General features: G+C 40.7%; 1 protein-coding gene across 4 annotated transcripts in view; it reads left to right on the forward strand.

Moving 5' to 3' along the window:
* The window catches only part of FSTL5 (follistatin like 5), a 323,696-nt gene extending 304,282 nt beyond the window's left edge, over window positions 1–19,414 (forward strand). For all 4 annotated transcript variants that reach the window (XM_060278679.2, XM_060278680.2, XM_035112814.3 and 1 more), the window contains one exon: window positions 16,798–19,414. In XM_060278679.2, the coding sequence (XP_060134662.1) occupies window positions 16,798–17,500 (703 nt within the window). In that variant the 3' untranslated portion in view covers window positions 17,501–19,414. The remainder of the gene's footprint in view (window positions 1–16,797) is intronic.
* The last annotated feature ends 119 nt before the right edge of the window (window positions 19,415–19,533 follow it).

Consider the following 19,533-nt stretch of genomic DNA (forward strand, 5'->3'; position numbering starts at 1 on the left):
AGAAGGGCTGATTATTTTAGCTCCACAGTTCATAAAATTAAGAAAAGTAAGATAATTGGAATAAATTAAAGGCTCTAATTATAATATTATACAATGTTTCAAAGCAATGTTAAATGAAATAATTGTAAAATATTCATTCCCAGTCTTTGGCTGCTTTAACCTTTCTAGCAGGTGTTATAAACATCACACATTACCTGCCTTCACATGTGCAAGAATGAACAATCAACCTACTGGTGTGTTAGCCCAAAAATTAAATAGAATTAATTATTCTGTCTTTGAAATAGCTCTCTTTGTCTGAAGTGCTAATAGACATAGGGGCAATATTCAATCAGAAGCTATTCTGGTTTTAATTCCTTCAAACATTTTCAAAGTCTTTAAATGTGACAGATAAAGGAGAGTTGGAAAATATAGACAGGTGCAATATATTGCATTGGATTATTGGTCCATCTGCCTCAGAATGTTCCTCACTGATGGGCAGTGCTTCTTCAGGGTTTCAGACAGGTGACCTTCCCAGCCCTGCACAGAGATGCTGAAGACTGAGCCAGGGGCTTTCTACCTATAGACCAGATGTGCTTCCACTGATATAGGGTAGGACTTTGTGTTCCTGCACCACTCAACTTTCTTTGTTCCTGAATTCTAGACTTCAGGGGATGAACGGAAAGGCCCAGAAGAAACAGGATGGACTCCTCGGGATGGTATAGTGCACCCTGTTTCCTGTAACCCAGAGTCTTGGAAGCTATGACCAAGAAACACAAATTAATGGTTGGGCTACAGTATTCCTACACTTCTCTTTTTTGTGGCTGCTATACTGGAGATATAAGTTAATGAGGTTAGATGGAATGCTTAGGATGCTGCTAACTCTATTATATGCTGCCTCCTCCATAGTTTTTCTTGCAGCTACCCTATTGCTGCCAGATTACAATATTTTCTGCAGATGGTTTCCTAGACAGCAGTCTGTTGCCACAATATTCCAAATCCTTGTATGTCAGACACTAGTGAGTCATACTTTGGATAACTAAGATTGCTTATGTCAGGAAAGCTATGTTTTCCACATCCTATATAATAAAGTGCAAGTGTCTCTGCGTCCAGTATTCCCTGTGTCCCTGGGTTTGCACTACTGTGCATGTGCCCCACGGACACAGGGATTGGACGCAGAGACTTGGAACGCACACTGGCGTGCGCACTCTCCCCACCCTCACCCCTCTGCCAACCGCCGCTCTCGGCCGGACAAGCGCCTCACTGCGCGAGGAGGAGGCTGCTTCCTTTGCCGCTGCCGCAGAAAGAGACCGAATCACAGCCTTCTCCTGGGCGCCCGCTGCCCTGCTGCGCAAGCGCTTCTCCAAACCCCGGGATGTCTCCTTCCTGTCGGCGGCTGGGGGAGAGGAAGGAAGGAGAAGAAAGGGCTGCTTTCTCCTCCTTCGTGCCTGTCTCCCTGCCGCCGACAGGAAGGACAGGTCCCGGGGTTCGGAGAAGCGCTGCGCAAGCACTTCTCTGAACCCCGGGATGTTCTAGCGCCTGTTTATTTAACGGGCTGAATTACACTAGTTTTTATTATAATTTCAGAAGCTGGGTAGTTGACAATAGCATTGTCTCCGTACCCTTCCCATGTCCTTTGGCTGGCTCCTGTAGGAAAGAGAATGCTAGACTAGGTAGCTGGTTTGGTCTCAACCCAGTTTTTATATGTTTGCAAATCAATGCATTCACAGAAAATGGTTCCCAAAAATGCAGCTGCAAATATGCCACAATTCGGCTAAGCTTCATGGCATTTGCGGTCCTCCCTTGAGCAATGAAGGAAAAGAAATAACACCAGGCTAACAATCTTCTCAGCGTGCAAAAGCGAATCAGAAGCCATACTTTAAATTTTACACTATCTTCTATATTTATCACACTCTGGAAGCTGGTGGGATATTTGCTGATGCAGAGAGACAGCCTACTACTCTCAGGAGATATTCCTTCCCTTGGGTTAGACTGCAAAAACATTTAAGGGACAGCTGCAGTAGTTCACTTTAAAACTAAAAAGAAACACAAAACTGCCACTGTCCCACTTTTCTTTGTTATTTCCTTCCTCGTGACATTTATGGCAATGCAACATATGTATCAAATGATAATACTATGTGTCGCCCATTCTTGCTTTGCCTCATTGACTGGTGAGGGCAGGCAAATGCATGACAAAAGAACATCACATCATGTGTTACATTGAATGTCGAGAGGTGGAAGAATCAAAGCTACACAGAACAGTAGCAGTCCTGCGTCTCTTAAGACATCTTCTCAATGGCAAGGGAGGAAAACCAGGAAAAGGTGTCCAGCGTTTGGTAGAAAGGTTTGCTTTTCAACTAGTGACGATCACTGACTTACAATACCTTGGCTATGCCCTTCAAAGTCCCAGTTCTAATCTTTATTGATGGGGTAAGGCTTTGGAGATTTAGGCCAAGTCCGTCCTTTGATTTGTCCAGAACATGGCCAGTCTAATTAGTGGTTGGTGTCATTACTTGTGCTTTAAAAGGTTCATTGATCATTCTTTGGCCAAGCAGAAACAGAACAGACTGGCAATTCCCAAAGTTGTGAGTACAAGTGGTGGCTGAGTCTCCATGATAGCGGTAACTTAGCTGAGATGCTGTTCTCCTCCTATCTGAAAATATATCAGTGATTCAATTAGCTTATACTGTAATGGGAATTTTTATGCACTACTAGTGAACTATATCCCATTATTCCAAATCAATGAATTCATCACCTGACTCAGTTCTCTGTGTCTGAGAAAGTTGCATGCAGCTTTATGTCTGAATAACCATACAGCATGCTAAGACTCAAAATGCATTCAACTATGGCATATAATACCCACCAGGCAACACATTACCCATGCCATCCTGAAATCAGCAGGCACCTTGCATTTAAAACTCTTCTAATTAATCATAGATATGTCAGATACATCACAAAATGAAACTCCAGTAGCAATGCTGAAATTTTATATAGTTCATAATCATACCATCAATATATATGCTGCTGGAAGCCCTAGTTACAATTATATTCCTTAACATGGATTTTAAACAAGATTTATAATAATCATAGTGCAATCCATAACAAAATTATTTCCTTAAAAACAAAGAACAATTCAATACTTGTATTATTTGTAGGATTTTTTAAAAGCAAATCTATTTTCAGCTTCTACAAGAAACATGCTCCCTCCACACTTTGATTTTAACTGATAGAACCACCGCTCATTTGCATATACATTAGCTGAAAAGTAATCAGACCCAAAGCTGTTCATAATCTTTATCAAACAAGGGGGGGGGAAATGCATGTGACCAAATTGGAATTTTAATCTTCTTAATCTTAAAACCATTTTAAGCTAAAACTGCTGTGCAAAATTTAACTTGACTTAGTTTGATTGGTTTCATCCACATCATTGGAAGCACAGGTTAGGATCTACTCATGTACAGTGAGGGGGGAAAGTATTTGATCCCCTGCTAAATTTGCCCGTTTGCCCTCTGATGAAGAAATGACCAGTCCATAATTTTAATGGTAGGTTTATTGTAGCTGTGAGAAACAGAGTAACAACAGGAAAACCCCAGAAACCCAGAAGACAAAAGTCAGAGATTGAAGTGCATTATAATGAGTGAAATAAGTATTTGATCCCCTATCAACCAGCCAGATGTCAGGCTACCTGGTATCTTCACTGTATGTAACGAGCTGAGATTAGAAGCACCTGCTGTAAGGGAGAGGTCTTACCTGTAATCCCAGCTCGTTACAGTACCTGTACAAAAGACACCTGTCTACAGAAGCAATCAATCCAGCAGATTCCAAACTATCCACCATGACCAAGACCAAAGAATTGTCCAAGGTTGTCAGGGACAAGATTGGAGACCTGCACAAGGCTGAACTGGGCTACAAGACTATTGCAAAGCAGCTTGGTGAAAAGGTGACAACAGTTGGTGCAATAATTCGCAAATGTAAGAAACACAAAATAACTGTCAACCTCCCTCGGTCTGGGGCTCCATGAAAGATCTCATCTCGTGGAGTTGCAATGATTAGGAGAACAGTGATGAAGCAGCCCAGAACTACATGGGGGGAACTTGTCAATTATTTCAGGGCAGCTGGGACCATAGTCACCATGAAAAAAGTTGGTAACACACTACACCGTGAAGGACTGAGATCATGCAGAGCCCGCAAGGTTCCCTTGCTCAAGACAGCACATGTACAGGCCTGTCTGCAGTTTGCCATTGCACATCTGAATGACCCAGAGGAGAACTGGGTGAAAGTGTTGTGGTCAGATGAGACCAAAATCGAGCTCTTTGACATCAACTCAACTCTCCGTGTTTGGAGGAGGAGGAATGCTGCCTACGACCCCAAGAACATCATCCCCACCATCAAACATGGAGGGGGACACATTATGCTTTGGGGGTGTTTTTCTGCTAAGGGAACAGGACACCATCACCGCATTGAAGGGGCGATGGATGGGACCATGTATTGTCAAATCTGAGCACCTCCTTCCCTCAGCCAGGGCATTGAAAATGGGTTGAGGATGGGTATTCCAGCATGACAATGCAACAAAGGAGTGGCTCAGGAAGAAGCACATTAAGGTCCTGGAGTGGCCTAGCCAGTCTCCAGACCTTAATCCAGGCATGTCAAACCTGCGGCCCTCCAGATGTTTTGGACTACAATTCCCATCTTCCCCAACCACTGGTCCTGCTAGCTAGGGATCATCGAAAATCTGTGGAGGGAGCTGAGGGTTTGAGTAGCAACACATCAGCCTTGAAATCTTACTGACTTGGGGAGGATCTGCAAAGAGGAGTAGGACAAAATACCTCCTGAGATGTGTGCACACAAGAAACCTCTGTAATTGCCAGCAAGGGTTTTGCCACCAAGTACTAAGTCATCTTTTGCAAAAGGATCAAATACTTATTTCACTCATTATAATTTACATCAATCTCTGACTTTTGTCTTCTGGGTTTCTGGGGGTTTTCCTGTTGTTATTCTGTCTCTCACAGCTACAATAAACCTACCATTAAAATTATGGACTGGTCATTTCTTTGTCAGAGGGCAAACGGGCAAATTTAGCAGGGGATCAAATACTTTCCCCCCTCACTGCATGTGATCATGTGGGACTTACTTCTACCCTTGGAAAGAGAAAGATGCTAGCAGATTTGAGCCTTGATACTATGGCCATGGGCCATCTTTTATCATGAGCACTAGAAATGTGAGCAAGAAACAGAGCTCTTACCTATTTTTTTTTTTAACTGAATGCTTAGTGCTAAGCACATGCCTTTAAAATGTCAATATAATCCCCGTACCAGGTTCTGAAAATTGATTTTTTCGTAAAACCACAAGTTATTGATGGTCTCTTGTCAAAGCTTCACTAGATGGTCATTTGTAGTTTGTGAAAAGCCTTGGTCACCTACTGTTGTAGGTTGGGAAAGCCTATAAAACCCTCCCATACAGTTGTCTGTCTGTGATAGAAATGGAATTATTTGTACTCCCCTTGAAGTATGTTCATATGGAGACCTATATACACATCATTGTGCTCCTGATACCTCTGCAGTAATGACCACAGTTGTTCTTAAAACCAAATGCCATTGTTGTTACTCACTCATGTAAAGGGCTCCGGTAGGCTAGACACTGAAGAAACACTAGTTTGTAAGAGTTGCTAGGAGAAGGTTATAATTAGTGGGTCAAGACTGATCTCAAAAAGGAATCAACTCAGAGAAATAGGAAATGGCTTTACACCAACTTCCCTGGGGCATTAAAAAATGTTAAATGGAAGCATGAGCTACTGCAGAATTAATGTTGGGTTTGGCTAAGCCAATGTAAACTGAAGAGAGTCTGAATGTGGTGGGATAAAAAGAAAGCAAAGACAATTAAAGCTCAGAAGGTTGTTGTTTGCCTTTCTGAAGACCAATAATTACAGCTTTAAGAATTACAGCATTACCAAGCTTAAAACCATGGAGAGACTTGGTCTGAATAAGGACACTAGATTCTTATCTCATTATACATGATAAAGCTTTCCTTAGCACCTCAGCCCTTGCTTTTCCCTGCAAGACCAATTGCAGTCGTTAACAGTCATTAACAGTCATCAACAGGTTTACCACTCCTATCAGCCAATCACCCATTCCTACCACCCTTCTGAGAAATACCCCTCCCCACCCTCTGACTATACATAAGGATCTGGTGACTTCTGTTTCAGTGTATCTGAAGAAGTGTGCATGCACACGAAAGCTCATACCTATGACAAACTTAGTTGGTCTCTAAGGTGCTACTGGAAGGATTTTTTTTATTTTGTTTTGACTGCGTCAGACCAACATGACTACCTACCTGTAACTAGCCTTAAGAAGTTTTATTAAAATTGATTTTATTTATTTGACAAAATTTAGAAACCACTTGATTGTAACAAAACCTCCAAGAAATATCAATAAAAACAAGTAATTAAAAACATTTTAAATCAATTAAAATCAGCAGTAAACTAAAAAGAGATTAAAACATATCAGCATATGCATGTCTGAATAGATATATGTAAACAAAAAAAAAAAGTTTTGAGCCGGCGTCAAAGAATACAGTGAAGGTTTCTGCCTGATGTCAATAGACAGGGAGCTCCGAAGTGTATGTGCTGCCACAGTAACAGAATAATTTCTTATTAAGTGCGGAAGGTTTTATGAATTTATTTGAAGTCACTGATAGGCTGCACTTGCAACCAATTTAGCTTTTTCAGAATGTGATTGGGGTGGGAAGAGAGTATACATCGGGAAGCTAGAAACTTCCAGCTTCTGCATATTCCTGTCCCTTGTGCCCAGTGGAAGATGTTACTTTAACCCCACCTGCGCAAGCAGTTCCCTGCTGCTGCAAGGAAAACATGGGATAGGATGTGTTGACTGATGACTACATATTCAGTTCCTGCAGATCTTTTCTTTTTTATATATAAGAAATGATGAGAAATTTCTCAGCTCTTGCTTTTTGAGCAGATCTCTGCTGTCTTGCTGAATTCACACAGAGAAGAGAGATATGAATTGTCTCTCTTGATTTCTTACTTTTCACAGTGTCTCACCTCTCTGTGTCTTCAACAAATTGTCAAAAGCAAAACTATATGTTGTTCTAAATTGGTTCTCTCACTAAAAGAAATGTCCAGTTATCTTTTGCATGTGTCTGACCAAAATTCCCAGTTCTAGCTCACCCACAGCAGCTAGACTTCCCGAACCCTTTCTAATCTTCAGCACAGTATATTCTACTACTGATTTTCAATGTCTCCTTTTCATGTTTGACACAGTGTAGTCCAGGAGAAGTCAATACAGTGCTCTTCAGATGTTGTTGGACTACAGCTCTCATCATCCTTGGCCATTGCCCTTGCTGACTAAGCTTGACTGGAGTTAGCTATCCCTGTATAGCCCACTGCAATTTTTTCAAGGGGAGTCCAATCACTTCACCTGCTCTGAATTTACTCTGGTTTAATCTATAGTGCTATGATCAACATCCCCATTTGAGCTTCCCTCTACCTTTATCTACATTCTTTCTTCTAACTCTGATGGATTTCACTTCTGCTTCCGCATTACATTCACATTGAAAACTATTTCTTTAGTACATTATGTGTAAATATCACTCACTCTTTTCTTCATGGGAGGCAACTAGCAGTAGGTGAAGCACAGCTTAAGTATTCGGAAACACTGAGCTTGATGAAGAGAAAAACGCTTTTGTCACATTTTGTCACAGGTTTGCTTTCTTTTGAAGGATAGTTTTATTGGAAAGCATTCTATTAAAAAAAAACAAGTGTTTGAAGTCTACTACACAGAACATTGTTTGTCTGGTCCATTGCTCTGTGGGACATTGTTTCCCAGAGCAATATAATGCCAGAACTTCTGCATTTTAGGGGAATGTTTACTGGATGGCTCTGCAACATATTTGGCTAAGCATGGATAAATAGTTTAGACATTGAGGCATGACCCACAATTTGCTTCATAGTGTTAAGCTGCTAGATTACTGGCATTGTAAAACTAAACAAGTAATAGTGCTTTCCCCCCAGGGAGTTGTGCTACGACTAAATATCCAGGTTTATTAGAACTCCGTGTACAGAACCTGGCACATTACCTTTTCCACCGCCCAGCCATTATTGTATACAAACAAACTATGTGACACAACGTATTTCCAGGATGCTTGAATTTATCCATCCATGTTGACAACATTAACTGATAGGGGATGAAACAAAATAGAAATAAAATAGAAAAATTCCTTCCAGTAGCACCTTAGAGACCAACTAAGTTTGCCATTGGTATGACCTACATTCCACCAAGGAAGTGGAAACTCATCACAATAAAGCCAGTGAAATGTTGAAAAGTGTCCGCATTTGCTGTACAACAGATACACCTCAGTAGGGAAGCTTTGGAATTACGAGCTAGATATCAGCATGGCCGTGTCTTGAGAAAAGAAGAGCAGTCTAAGATGTGGCATGAGCAAAATGTGGATTTCATATTTAAAATGTAATTATAAGTAGTTACTTGAAGTTAGAAGTGCAAATTCTGCATGTGATTGTCTTTGTCTATGTAGAGGTCATATTTGTGGAGATCTAAACTTAATTAGATAAGTATGCACCTTAAAGTAATCTCCACTGCCAGTTCACTTATCAATAGGCTGTAATGATCACAAGCTGCCTTCTTTGATTAAACTGTCTTTGGCAGACATTATCATACTGTGCCGAAGCACCATGCACATTTACAGCACTATATCTATAAGAAATACAAATATTTCACCATGACATTCCAAAGCTTTATTCATGAATATTCCATAAGTAACTTTGATGACTATTCCTGAAAGTAACATTTCAACAAAATTACCTAGAGAAAGTCTAGCTGGATACACAATGTACCAAAACAGTGTGTTGAAGATACACCAAAAGATGAAGTGTGTGTGTGTGTGTGTGTGTGTGTGTGAGAGAGAGAGAGAGAGAGAGAGAGAGAGAGAGAGAGAGAGAGATCGCCCTTACAACAAAGGGCACATATTTAGCAATTTGGTCCAAATGAAACCAATTCTAGATTTCTTTCAGTATATTAGGCATTTTAGAAATCAAAATCAAAACTACATTATTGCTATTCATTTGAATCTTTGCCCAGCAGACTTAGAGACAAACTAGATGATACACTAGTGACTAGGAGATGTCATTCCTATGGCAGCTTGACTGAAATGCAGACATTGGGGACTGAAAAACTGTTAGCAATTGTAGGATATTGGAAAGGGAATGCTTAACGCTTTCCAATTAGGCAGTTTTTCCTGACAAAATGTCTCTCCCCCCCCCCACTTCTTTCACATTCACTGGTGAAAAGATAGCACCATTTACCCCATACAGGTGGGAAAATAGCTTGTGAAGTGTGACGGATTGGGCTGGCTTGAGTAGAACTCCAGGGTGTTAAGTGTTAAACCCAGCCTCTTAGTTGATTGACGACATTCCATTCCATGAGCGGCGGGACAGCCACGGGTTTAAAGAGGATGGGTAGCCGTTAATTCGAGGAGAGGGGGTTTTGGGAGCGTGAGCGTGTGGGAGGTGGTGGAGTAGGTTACTAGAGCAGGTGTAGATGAGGAAGTGGTTAGGTTTGTAATTATATGATTAACAAGAACAATTCTAGTGAAACCTCATGCTTGTACACATGAAATTTGAACGCAACTGTTAAGATTTTAAGACATTAAATGTTAAGTTAAAGTGCCATTTAAACTACGGTCTGTGTGATCTTTCCAGCAGAGGTATCTATTGCTCATCTGGTGGGGATACTCATTAAAAGGACAAAACCCCTTTCTAAGGCAGAAAGGATAGTTTGTTGTCCCTTGAGTGCACCGAGAGGGGGAGGAAGAGGGAGACTGGTTCAAGGGTGACACAAAGTTTCCTCGGGAGGGGGAAAGTTTCACAGTGGGGAAAGCTCATGTGAGGAGAACCCCTTACTGGTGTGTACACTAAGAAAAGTCTCATATTCACCCCAGAGCTTAAGAAGATACCGGGCCACGTTTGGGCTGGAAAAGTACTCTCATTTTATTTGTAAAACCCACAAGGGATAGGGGGATTACAATAAGGCTATAGGGAAGAGTGGAGAGGTTTAGTGTTACCTCAGAAATCCCTATTAGTGCTTTTTATAATTTGAGAGGTTTGAAAACAAAAGGCGTAAGGTGGGGACCACTTACGTCGCATGGAGCAATTCTAAGTAGAAGAAAAGAGCCTTTGGGAGAGATTACCTGATGCTTCATCTTGTTTGTCACTAATATACTCACAAAATCAGTTCTAGACTTGCCTTTCAGCTTAGCCTAGCAGTTCTGTTGAATTCCAGAGTCAGGCTTCCACTTGAATGCTGTGCTCATGTTCTGGCAGCCTCACTGGCCAACATCAGGTGGCTATTGGACACCCAGTGCTCTTTATGAGGGGTGAGGAATGGTTTTCAGCCCTTCAGCCACATTCTGCAATGAGCCAACTCTCTAGGGACATGGAATAGCAATGGGTGTGATTTTTTTTCCTGCACATTCACTCACATCTCTGTCCTGTATCCATGCAGGAAGCAGGCATTATCATAATTCAAGGATACTTTTCAGCCAGTCAAAAGCTCTCAAGAAGGGTGCAGAACAGGAGTCGAGAGGTTTGGCCACGGATGTGTCCTAAGAGCCGGTTAGAGAGGCTTTTAGGGCCATGTTTGGCTTCTGGACCTGAGAATTACAACTTTTATATACTGTATCATTCAATACAGGAGCTTCATCTGATTGTCCTTTATTCAGGCTGCCCACAGCCTGCCATGTTTCACCTGCTCTAGCTTCTTCTTTTTTTAGGTATTACTGTTGTTCTGTAGAACAACTAATTCCCACTTTTCACTGTTTTGGAGGGATGAAGAAAGGATCCGTATGCACTCGGACAAAATCGTGTTGGTGGTTCTAAGCCAGGCACCGTGCATGATATTATTGCACAGGGGAGACATGAGGGTTAGACGCCTCATAAATATTAACCAGGGATTAATGAACAGTGGGAGGCCTCCGTATATCAATCTGCATGAAAGGGAAGTCTGCATTAAACATGGCACTTTTTACATATAAATCACTGGGGGAAACTAAAGGCACTCTGATGTATCACTTGTTGTTCTACGAGAGACCTACTCATAAAACAGGTTTATAGTACATAAGCCGCAAGCATAATTTTATGGCACAATTATAAGTGACTCCAGGTTTTTCCCCTAATCTTTAAAAATTAAATGCTTATGAAAGGTACCAGATTAACGGCTCTGAAAACCTGAAGCCTTCTATTCAAACTACAGCCTGAAGATTAGACAGCCTCAGAGATACTTTCCTAAAGAATCTAGCTTAACTTCCTTTGACTGCAAGAGGTCTCTGCCGCTTCAATCACTGACTGTTCTGTTTTAAGATTGTGTCAATGAAGGGGACAATTTAGATTCACCTTTGTACAGGGGATATTTCTCTCTGAAGATAGAAGAATCAATACATATCTTGCAGGTTGCTCAGATGTCAGCCCTTGGCAAGAATGTTTGTTCACTAATGACCTAGCGCAAATGCTAAAGGCCACTTTTCTGGGGGAAATTATAGGACTTGTTGCCAGCTTCGGATCTATCAACAAAATGCAGGCATCTTCCTCTTTAATTGCTGGACTAAAATGTGAGTGTGAGTGGCTGGCAGGGCTTTTTACTGACACTTTGCTGTTACCCCATTTCCCATTTGTGTGGAATTATAGAACTGTAGAGTTCCAAGGGGCCCCAAGGGTCATCTAGTCCAACCGCCTGCAATGCAGGAATCTCAGCTAACAACCTCTGCTTAAAAACATCCAAGGAAGGAGAGCACCCCACCTCCCGAGGGAGACTGTTCCACTGTCGAACAGCTCTTACTGTCAGAAAGTTTTTTCTGATGTTTAGTTGTAAAGAGTTCACTATAAAAATAAACCCTCAGCATACATAAACAGTGTTCTAAGAAGAGATAGCCTTACCTTACATTAAGGTAAAGGTAAAGGGACCCCTGACCATCAGGTCCAGTCGTGACCGACTCTGGGGTTGCGCGCTCATCTCGCATTATTGGCCGAGGGAGCCGGGGTATAGCTTCCAGGTCATGTGGCCAGCATGACAAAGCCACTTCTGGCAAACCAGAGCAGCACATGGAAACGCCGTTTACCTTCCCGCTGTAGCGGTTCCTATTTATCTACTTGCATTTTGACGTGCTTTCGAACTGCTAGGTTGGCAGGAGCTGGGACCAAGCAACGGGAGCTCACCCCGTCACAGGGATTCGAACCGCTGACCTTCTGATCAGCAAGCCCTAGGCTCAGTGGTTTAACCACAGTGCTACCTGGGTCCCTACCTTACATTAAAGAAAGGCTTAATTTTAAGGGGAGCGGGTGATGATACTCCCAGTTACATACATGTAAAAAAACTGGAAGTTCAACATTTTATGTTCAGTTTGATCAATTGAAATAACTTCATGCAAAATCATAACAGATGCAGGATAAATTCTCCTCTTCCATCAAAATTTGGCCCCATGGCAATATTTTAAAACATTTATATCACATAAAGAAGACATTTGGATCTGGCAGTCCTTACTCAGAAGAGATAATGAGCTCTCATGATCCATTAGTTTGAATTTCTTTGGTGTTTGGCCATACACAATCTTGTAATAAATCATTCAGGAAAAGGTCACCCATTTTCTTCCTCATTGTGTTAGTTCTTAGGTTATGTAGCAACTATACATTCTTTATCTGGAGAAAGTGAAATCAGATAGGATTCCATTATGTAAGGAGGCATAGCACCATGATGTATGTTTCATTAGCCATCCTTTCCTTTATTTGTTAAATCACCCTTCACATTTCTAGCATGCTTTAATTTTTCTGCATTGCAGCAAATCACATTCTTTTTGAGATGGAGCAAAGAAGAGTTCCTTCAGTCGGGAATCATAAGCAGATATTAAAAATCAGCATGTACTTAACCGTACTCTGTCAATCTATTCCACCTTCTCATCCCTGCCTCACTATCAGCCTTATTTGTTGTTAATCCTATTAACCTGCTGGTGCTATTTGTCAGGCTTTCCAGATATATTAGCAAGTTACAGCAAAAAAACTTGGCATTGAGGATCAAAGGGTTGGAGAGGGGGGTGACATTTAGAGACGTGCCAAAGCATGTTGCTAAGAAAAAGCCTGAAAGTTCCACTTGTGTTGTAGTTAAGAATACTGTAATAATGTTTTTTCTGCAACGATATAAAATATTGTAGGTGTCGTATGTACAATACAGTATTTAATGATAACCAGAGCTATTGTGTGAGTGTGTGTTTAAGAATCTGAATACTGTTGAGCTAAAATTAGTAAACAAGTTATACCATTTAAAATCTCCAGCTGTACACTAGAACAGTTCCTTATGAGAGCCAAGGTAGTCCTTTAACAGCCGTCACATACCAGCCTGTGTCTGCATACTTGAAGTGCTGAATACTTTGCAATGTGTCTGACCAGCAACTGGGGTGGAAGCCTGTGTAGTAATATCCATTAGTCCTGCTCCATTTCTACTCAGCTTTGTGCTTCGAACCCCAAAACGCCCTCCCCAATATAAATAAAAACCAAGTGACAAAGAATTAAATTTAAATGGTTTTTGGGGCATAATTTTGGCCACAACTTTATTAAAATACATCAAGTGTGACTGGTATTGGCTTAGGCATTGATATTAAGCTCTATCTGGCCCCTGACCCAAAGCAGGGAGCCAGGAAAGGTTCCAACAGAGGGAGCTCCATCAATGTGTATTGACTGGGCATCACCCCTGGGGTTCCCAGGTTCTGATATGGCCCTCACCCCTCTGTCGGGTTTTGGACAACCCAGAACCCGGATTCCTTTAACAGAATACCTTCTGAAATTGGAGGGGCAGGCGATGGCCAGACCTCCCCTCCCCCCCGATTCTTTTTGACCAATGCCTAACCGCCAAACCTTACAAAGTTGTGGCGATTGCTAAGGAGTAGGCAAAAACCAAGTGGCTACAACCAATCTGCCACAATGGACAAAATTCCTACCTGACCCCTGTTCCAAAACAGACGACCAACCGAAGTCCAAAGCAAGACCAAATAATTCCTAAATAATGTGTGGGTGGGTGGGTGTTCGGCAGTTTGAAACAAGATAAGATCCCCAGGTCACACTGCCGTTAGCAAATATGACAGCCTCGCCCCCAGGCCGGTTGGGGAATGATGTTCTGGGACCGAGCACAACATGGCCCCTCTGTTAAGAGGATCCACCTTTTCATGCTTGTCTCATATTTTCTGAAAACCTCAACATAGTCAATTTCCTTGAGTAGGGGCTTGGTTCTTATGCCTAAAGGTACTTTGAAAATGAAGCAATTTAGGCCTTAATAGTTGGGAGATGTAATCCTAAATCGTTATGATGAGGATTGGAATCTAAATAGCAATGAGCATTGAATTCATGTTCATGGGGGAGAAACGAGAATGAACTAAAATATCTGAGATGTATTGCATACTCCCATTGAAGCTGTGTATCTCTTCTGGTTTAAGCAACAGTTAATTGATTTTAAAACTGCATATATGAAATCTCGCTGGAGTTATGCCATAGCTGCCAAGTTTTCCCTTTTCTTGCGAGGAAGCCTATTCAGCATAAGGGAAAATCCCTTTTAAAAAGGGATAACTTGGCAGCTATGAGTTATGCACATCCAGAATAGTGTACCATTTCCTCTTAATCACATGGCAAAAAATATATTCCAATTAAACTTCATAGGTGGCTTTGATGTATGTTGTTCTACTTGGAAACTGAATTATAATTGCAGAGAAGCTATAGGCTTCACCAGCAGTTTGATAAGAAGAATTTGTGACTTGGGAATGTTTCATCACTTGATGACTGCAGTACACACTAGTAACTTGCACCTGTAAATAAGTTATCTCAGTTAACACCACCAACATTTTCTCTCCCATCTCCTCAAACAAATTGCTTTTCAGTGCCATCGGTTCACACATTAAACTGCTCAGCTTCATTAGGTATAACTATACATTAATCTGATATAAATTATACACTTTCCTGAGCACCCTCTTAATCCAGGTGGAACTTTTTGGTAGTACTACACTCAGCTATGGTATGTTGTCCCCAAGGAAGCTTGACAGGCCCCACATTGTTGTGCTTTTGGCTTCAGGCTAAGCCTTTGCGTTGTCCTTCCTGGCCTTTTAAGATCATGTTAATTTAATCCCTTTGGCAAAGATGATTCTTCTAAGCTCCCATTTTTGCTGCTTGTGTTTTAAACTCCTATGAGATCCATATTGTAATTTGTTGTTGGGGTTTTATCAATGGCCAGTCAGTGGCGAAGCTGCATGCTCGCTACTGGGGCAGATAGCAGGTGGGGGTGTGACTGGTGCCCCTGGGGGGCGTGACACACATCCCGGGGGCATGGCACACCGCCTGCAGGGGCGTGGGGCACATCCTGGGGGCATGGTGCATCACCTGCTGGAGTGTGGCGCACCGTCTGTGGGGGTGTGGCGCACCGGGGGTGCACGGTACATGCCCAGGGGCGCCGCGATGGCACCCTACTGGAATATTCAATTCAATTCCATTTTTATTACAGCAAAAGCCAGCAATACAAAATAGTGTATACAGCAATACCGGAATAGTGGTGCCGGGGGCGGTCCTCTCCTTCTACACTCCCGTTCCTCTGCCGTTGTGTCCAGTTCTACTTTCAAGTCTTGGTTTTACCATTTTAAACCCTAAACTGATTGAGAGAAGGCCAGCTTCTCATTTACCTTTTTAAACCTTAAGACTCTCTTCAGAGGCCCTGCTGCAGGCAGGCACCAGGGAAAGAATGTTTTCAGTAGTGACACCCAATTATGGAACAACCTTCCTAGGGAGGCTCACAGGGTGCCATCTTTATTATTCTTTGTGGCACCAGGTGAAGACATACCCAGGTAAGCAGCTTGTGTAGTCAGGGCCTCTCAAGTTTTAAATCTTTCCCCTTTTTAATATATAGAAGTGTTGTGTGCTCTGTTTGTGTTGTATTCATTTAATTTTATTTCATATTTTATTTTCTATTTACTTTTTATTGTAAGCTGTTGAGAGAGCTTTGTGGGGATGTCATATAAGTACATAATATGATTGGTTTTTTTAAGATTCATTGTGGACTTTTAAATGTACTGTTGTTATGTTTTTAAGCTAAGTTGTATGAGAAAGCTACATATGAGGTGACTAACAAGTACAGGATTTGAGTAAACACTTACAATTAACAAAATTAAATATAGAAATTAAAAAGACGATGTAAAAATGATAAGAGCATAATAACATTTAATTTTAAGGAGTTTAAAATTAAGATACAATAAAGCAAGCAGAAGTTAATATGTTTAAAAACCAGAAGAGGAAGTTGAGGAAAGTCATAGGTGGGAGGGGGAAATTTGGGAATTGTATTTATTTTTGTTATTTGATACGGTGTTAATATGATAAAATAAAATTCAAAAAATAAATATTTAAAAAACAACAAGTACAGTGGAACCTTGGCTGTCAAACATTTCGGTTTTTGAACGCCAACAACCCAGAATGGAATGCTTCCATTTTCAAACACGCCTCAAAAGTTGAACGGCTTCCGAGGCACGTTTCTCCATTTTCTCATTCGATTTTGCCAACCGGCAATTGCACCTCGGTTGTCAAACATTTCGGAAGTCGAACGGTCTTCTGGAACGGATTACGTTTGACAACCGAGGGAGCACTGTATTTTTAAAGAGGCATATGATAACCAGATCTCAGATATAAGCAAAGTTTACATGTAACTCTTTGTGGAGATCTTTAAACACTGCATTTGATTTCCCCCCCTTTGAATTTGTGTTTTGTCTCATTTCTTTTAGGTTTGGATTTATTCTTCACAAAGATGAGCCTGTGCTCCAGAAAATAGATCTTGAAACTATGTCGTACATCAAGACAATTAGTTTAAAGGATTACAATTGTGTTCCAAAGTCTCTGGCTTACACACACCTTGGAGGATATTATTTTATCAGCTGTAAGCCTGACACCACAGGAGCTGTCCCACCGCAGCTTATAGTGGACGGTGTTACTGACTCCGTCATTGGATACAATGGTGAAGTAACAGGAACTCCATATATCTCTCCAGATGGTCACTATCTAGTCAGCATTGATGATGTGAAAGGTCTCATGAGGGTCCAGACCATCACAGTTAGAGGAGAAATACAGGATGCCTTTGACATCCACACCAACTTGCACATATCTGATGTAGCTTTTCAAGCATCGTTTACCGAAGCCCATCAATATAATGTATTTGGTAGCTCCAGCACACAAACTGATGTGCTTTTTGTAGAATTGTCCTCTGGCAAGGTGAAGATGGTGAAGAGTCTTAAGGAGCCTCTTAAGCCGGACGAATGGCCGTGGAACAGGAAGAACCGCTTAATTGAAGGCAGTGGGCTCTTTGGTCAGTACCTGATGACGCCTTCTAAGGAATCCTTGTTTATTCTGGACGGACGGCTGAACAAGCTGAATTGCGAAATCACTGAAGTTGAGAGAGGAAACACAGTGATTTGGGTTGGAGAAGCATAAGGAACCATGTTAGATAACAGCCGAGTGAATAGTTTTACAGTACATTGCACTTAACTTCATCCTCTAACTTGTCACTGTTTTGTTTTGATTGTGTTTTTTTCTTTTTAAAAAAGTTAGACCCTTCTGTACATGTTGTGTGGCTGACTAAAATGCAATTTTGGTGATATAAAAAAATGCTGAAATTGTGAGTAAACATTTTGTGTACTATTGATGACCTCCATAGGGTGATTTGGCCAATTGGTGAAAATATTAAATGTTTAAGGGACCCTCTACACATGAACCATGTGTTGACAAAATGATGCCACATTTTAAAATGAAGACTTTTCTTTTTTTTAAGGGGGGGTGTCATGTTGACTTAATCCTATTCATTGAATTGTTAGGGTACACTCTACGTACAACTTTAGATTTCTTTAACTGAAGCATTTTGTCCTGCCCTGTCCACTATTTAATCTTTTTGTGCCTTGAAGGGAAATGTCTCACAAGGAAAGAGAAGCCTAGGAAACATGTAATTGTATTCCCATTGTGGCTGCAGGCTTTCTTTTTCCCTGAAAAGAAGCTTTTGATATCTCAAGTTTTTCATCTCCATCAGGTTGCAAAGCATGGTTTTTTAAGACAAAGGAAAAGTATATTTGCAACATCTCTTGTGTTGTCATTTTTTATTACTGCAGTTTGAGGATATGATTTTTATTTCAAGTTTCAGTTGAAATTCTGTTAACTGCTCAAAGAACTTTGACCCTTCTTTTTTTGTAGCAGAGTTAGGCAATTATCTCCTCACCTCTAAAAGACTTGTGTCAACAGGGAGTTTTGGTTCCATGAAAGAAAAAATGTCATGCGTATCTTCTTAGAAATGCATGTTTTCTCTAACTACCAATACCAAGAAGATTCACTTACACTGGCAAAAAAACTGTTATTTTTTAAGAAAACCAATTTGTTACTAGAGGTGCATTTTTAAGGAATCTGTATATCAGTGGAACGGAAAAGGTGGAGATTAACAGAACAATCCTATACATGTCTAAGCCCTATTGAGATCAGTGGTCCATACTCCCAGATGTTACTCGTCAAATGATGTTCCTAAGCTTCTTAATGGAAGTAAAAGGTCTACTGAAATCAACGGGACAAACCTCTAAGCAAATATGTTTAAGATCACTTTGCTAGATGCTAGAGCTTCTACATGTACATTGTTTGTCAAATAGCTGATTTTCCTTGACACTTTTAATAAAGCTCAGTAAATTTTCTATCCTGCGCCTCCCATTAGATCACTATTGCAAGTTGTTGTCTTTATTATTATTTTTTGTTTAACGAATTACTGCTCTAGTTTCGAACATTGCTTCTACATCTCTATAAGGATAATAAAGGTTCTAAAATTTAGAATCATTGTAGCCACTAGAATCAGGAAAAAATGATTTAGCAGTAAAAAAAAATTCTTCAGATTTTCAGTAACAATATAGGTGGTTTTGATTTTTTTTTTTAAAGAATGTGTTTCTTTAAATAAAGCAGGCTTTTCAGCTGACCTCTGTTTATTCAATGCAGTCAGAAGTTTTATTCTAATTCTACCCTAATGTGTAAAGCTGCTTAAAAATTTGAAATTTTCTAGCATTGTATTTTCTTGTGTGTAATTAGCATCCTGCGCTGTGATACAGTAGAATTCTCTTTAGCTTAAAAAGACTGGCAGATTTAATTGAATAAAAGAATTGACTTACATTTATACCTACTGAATCCTTTTAACCATTTTTTCCCATTGTGAGCAAATAATAATAATTTCCCACCACTGCCATGTAAACTGTTTGTTATTCAATGATTTACAGTCATCCGTTTCTTCTACATTATTTTCTTCTCTATCTTTACACCATGTGGGTGTTCTGTATGTAGAAAATGCTTGATAACGGAGAATAAACCCCTTACATTTTAAATGTTCTCGCCTTCAGTTGATATGCCAACAAATATACTTCTCTTTTCTTATAAGAACCACAGGAGATTGTAATGAAATTCTGTGAGGCGGGGATAGAGGGGGGAGATCCACCTTCTTTACAGCA

Source organism: Zootoca vivipara, chromosome Z1, assembly GCF_965207765.1.
Source record: "Zootoca vivipara chromosome Z1, rZooViv2.hap1.1, whole genome shotgun sequence".
NCBI classification, from domain to species: domain Eukaryota; kingdom Metazoa; phylum Chordata; class Lepidosauria; order Squamata; family Lacertidae; genus Zootoca; species Zootoca vivipara.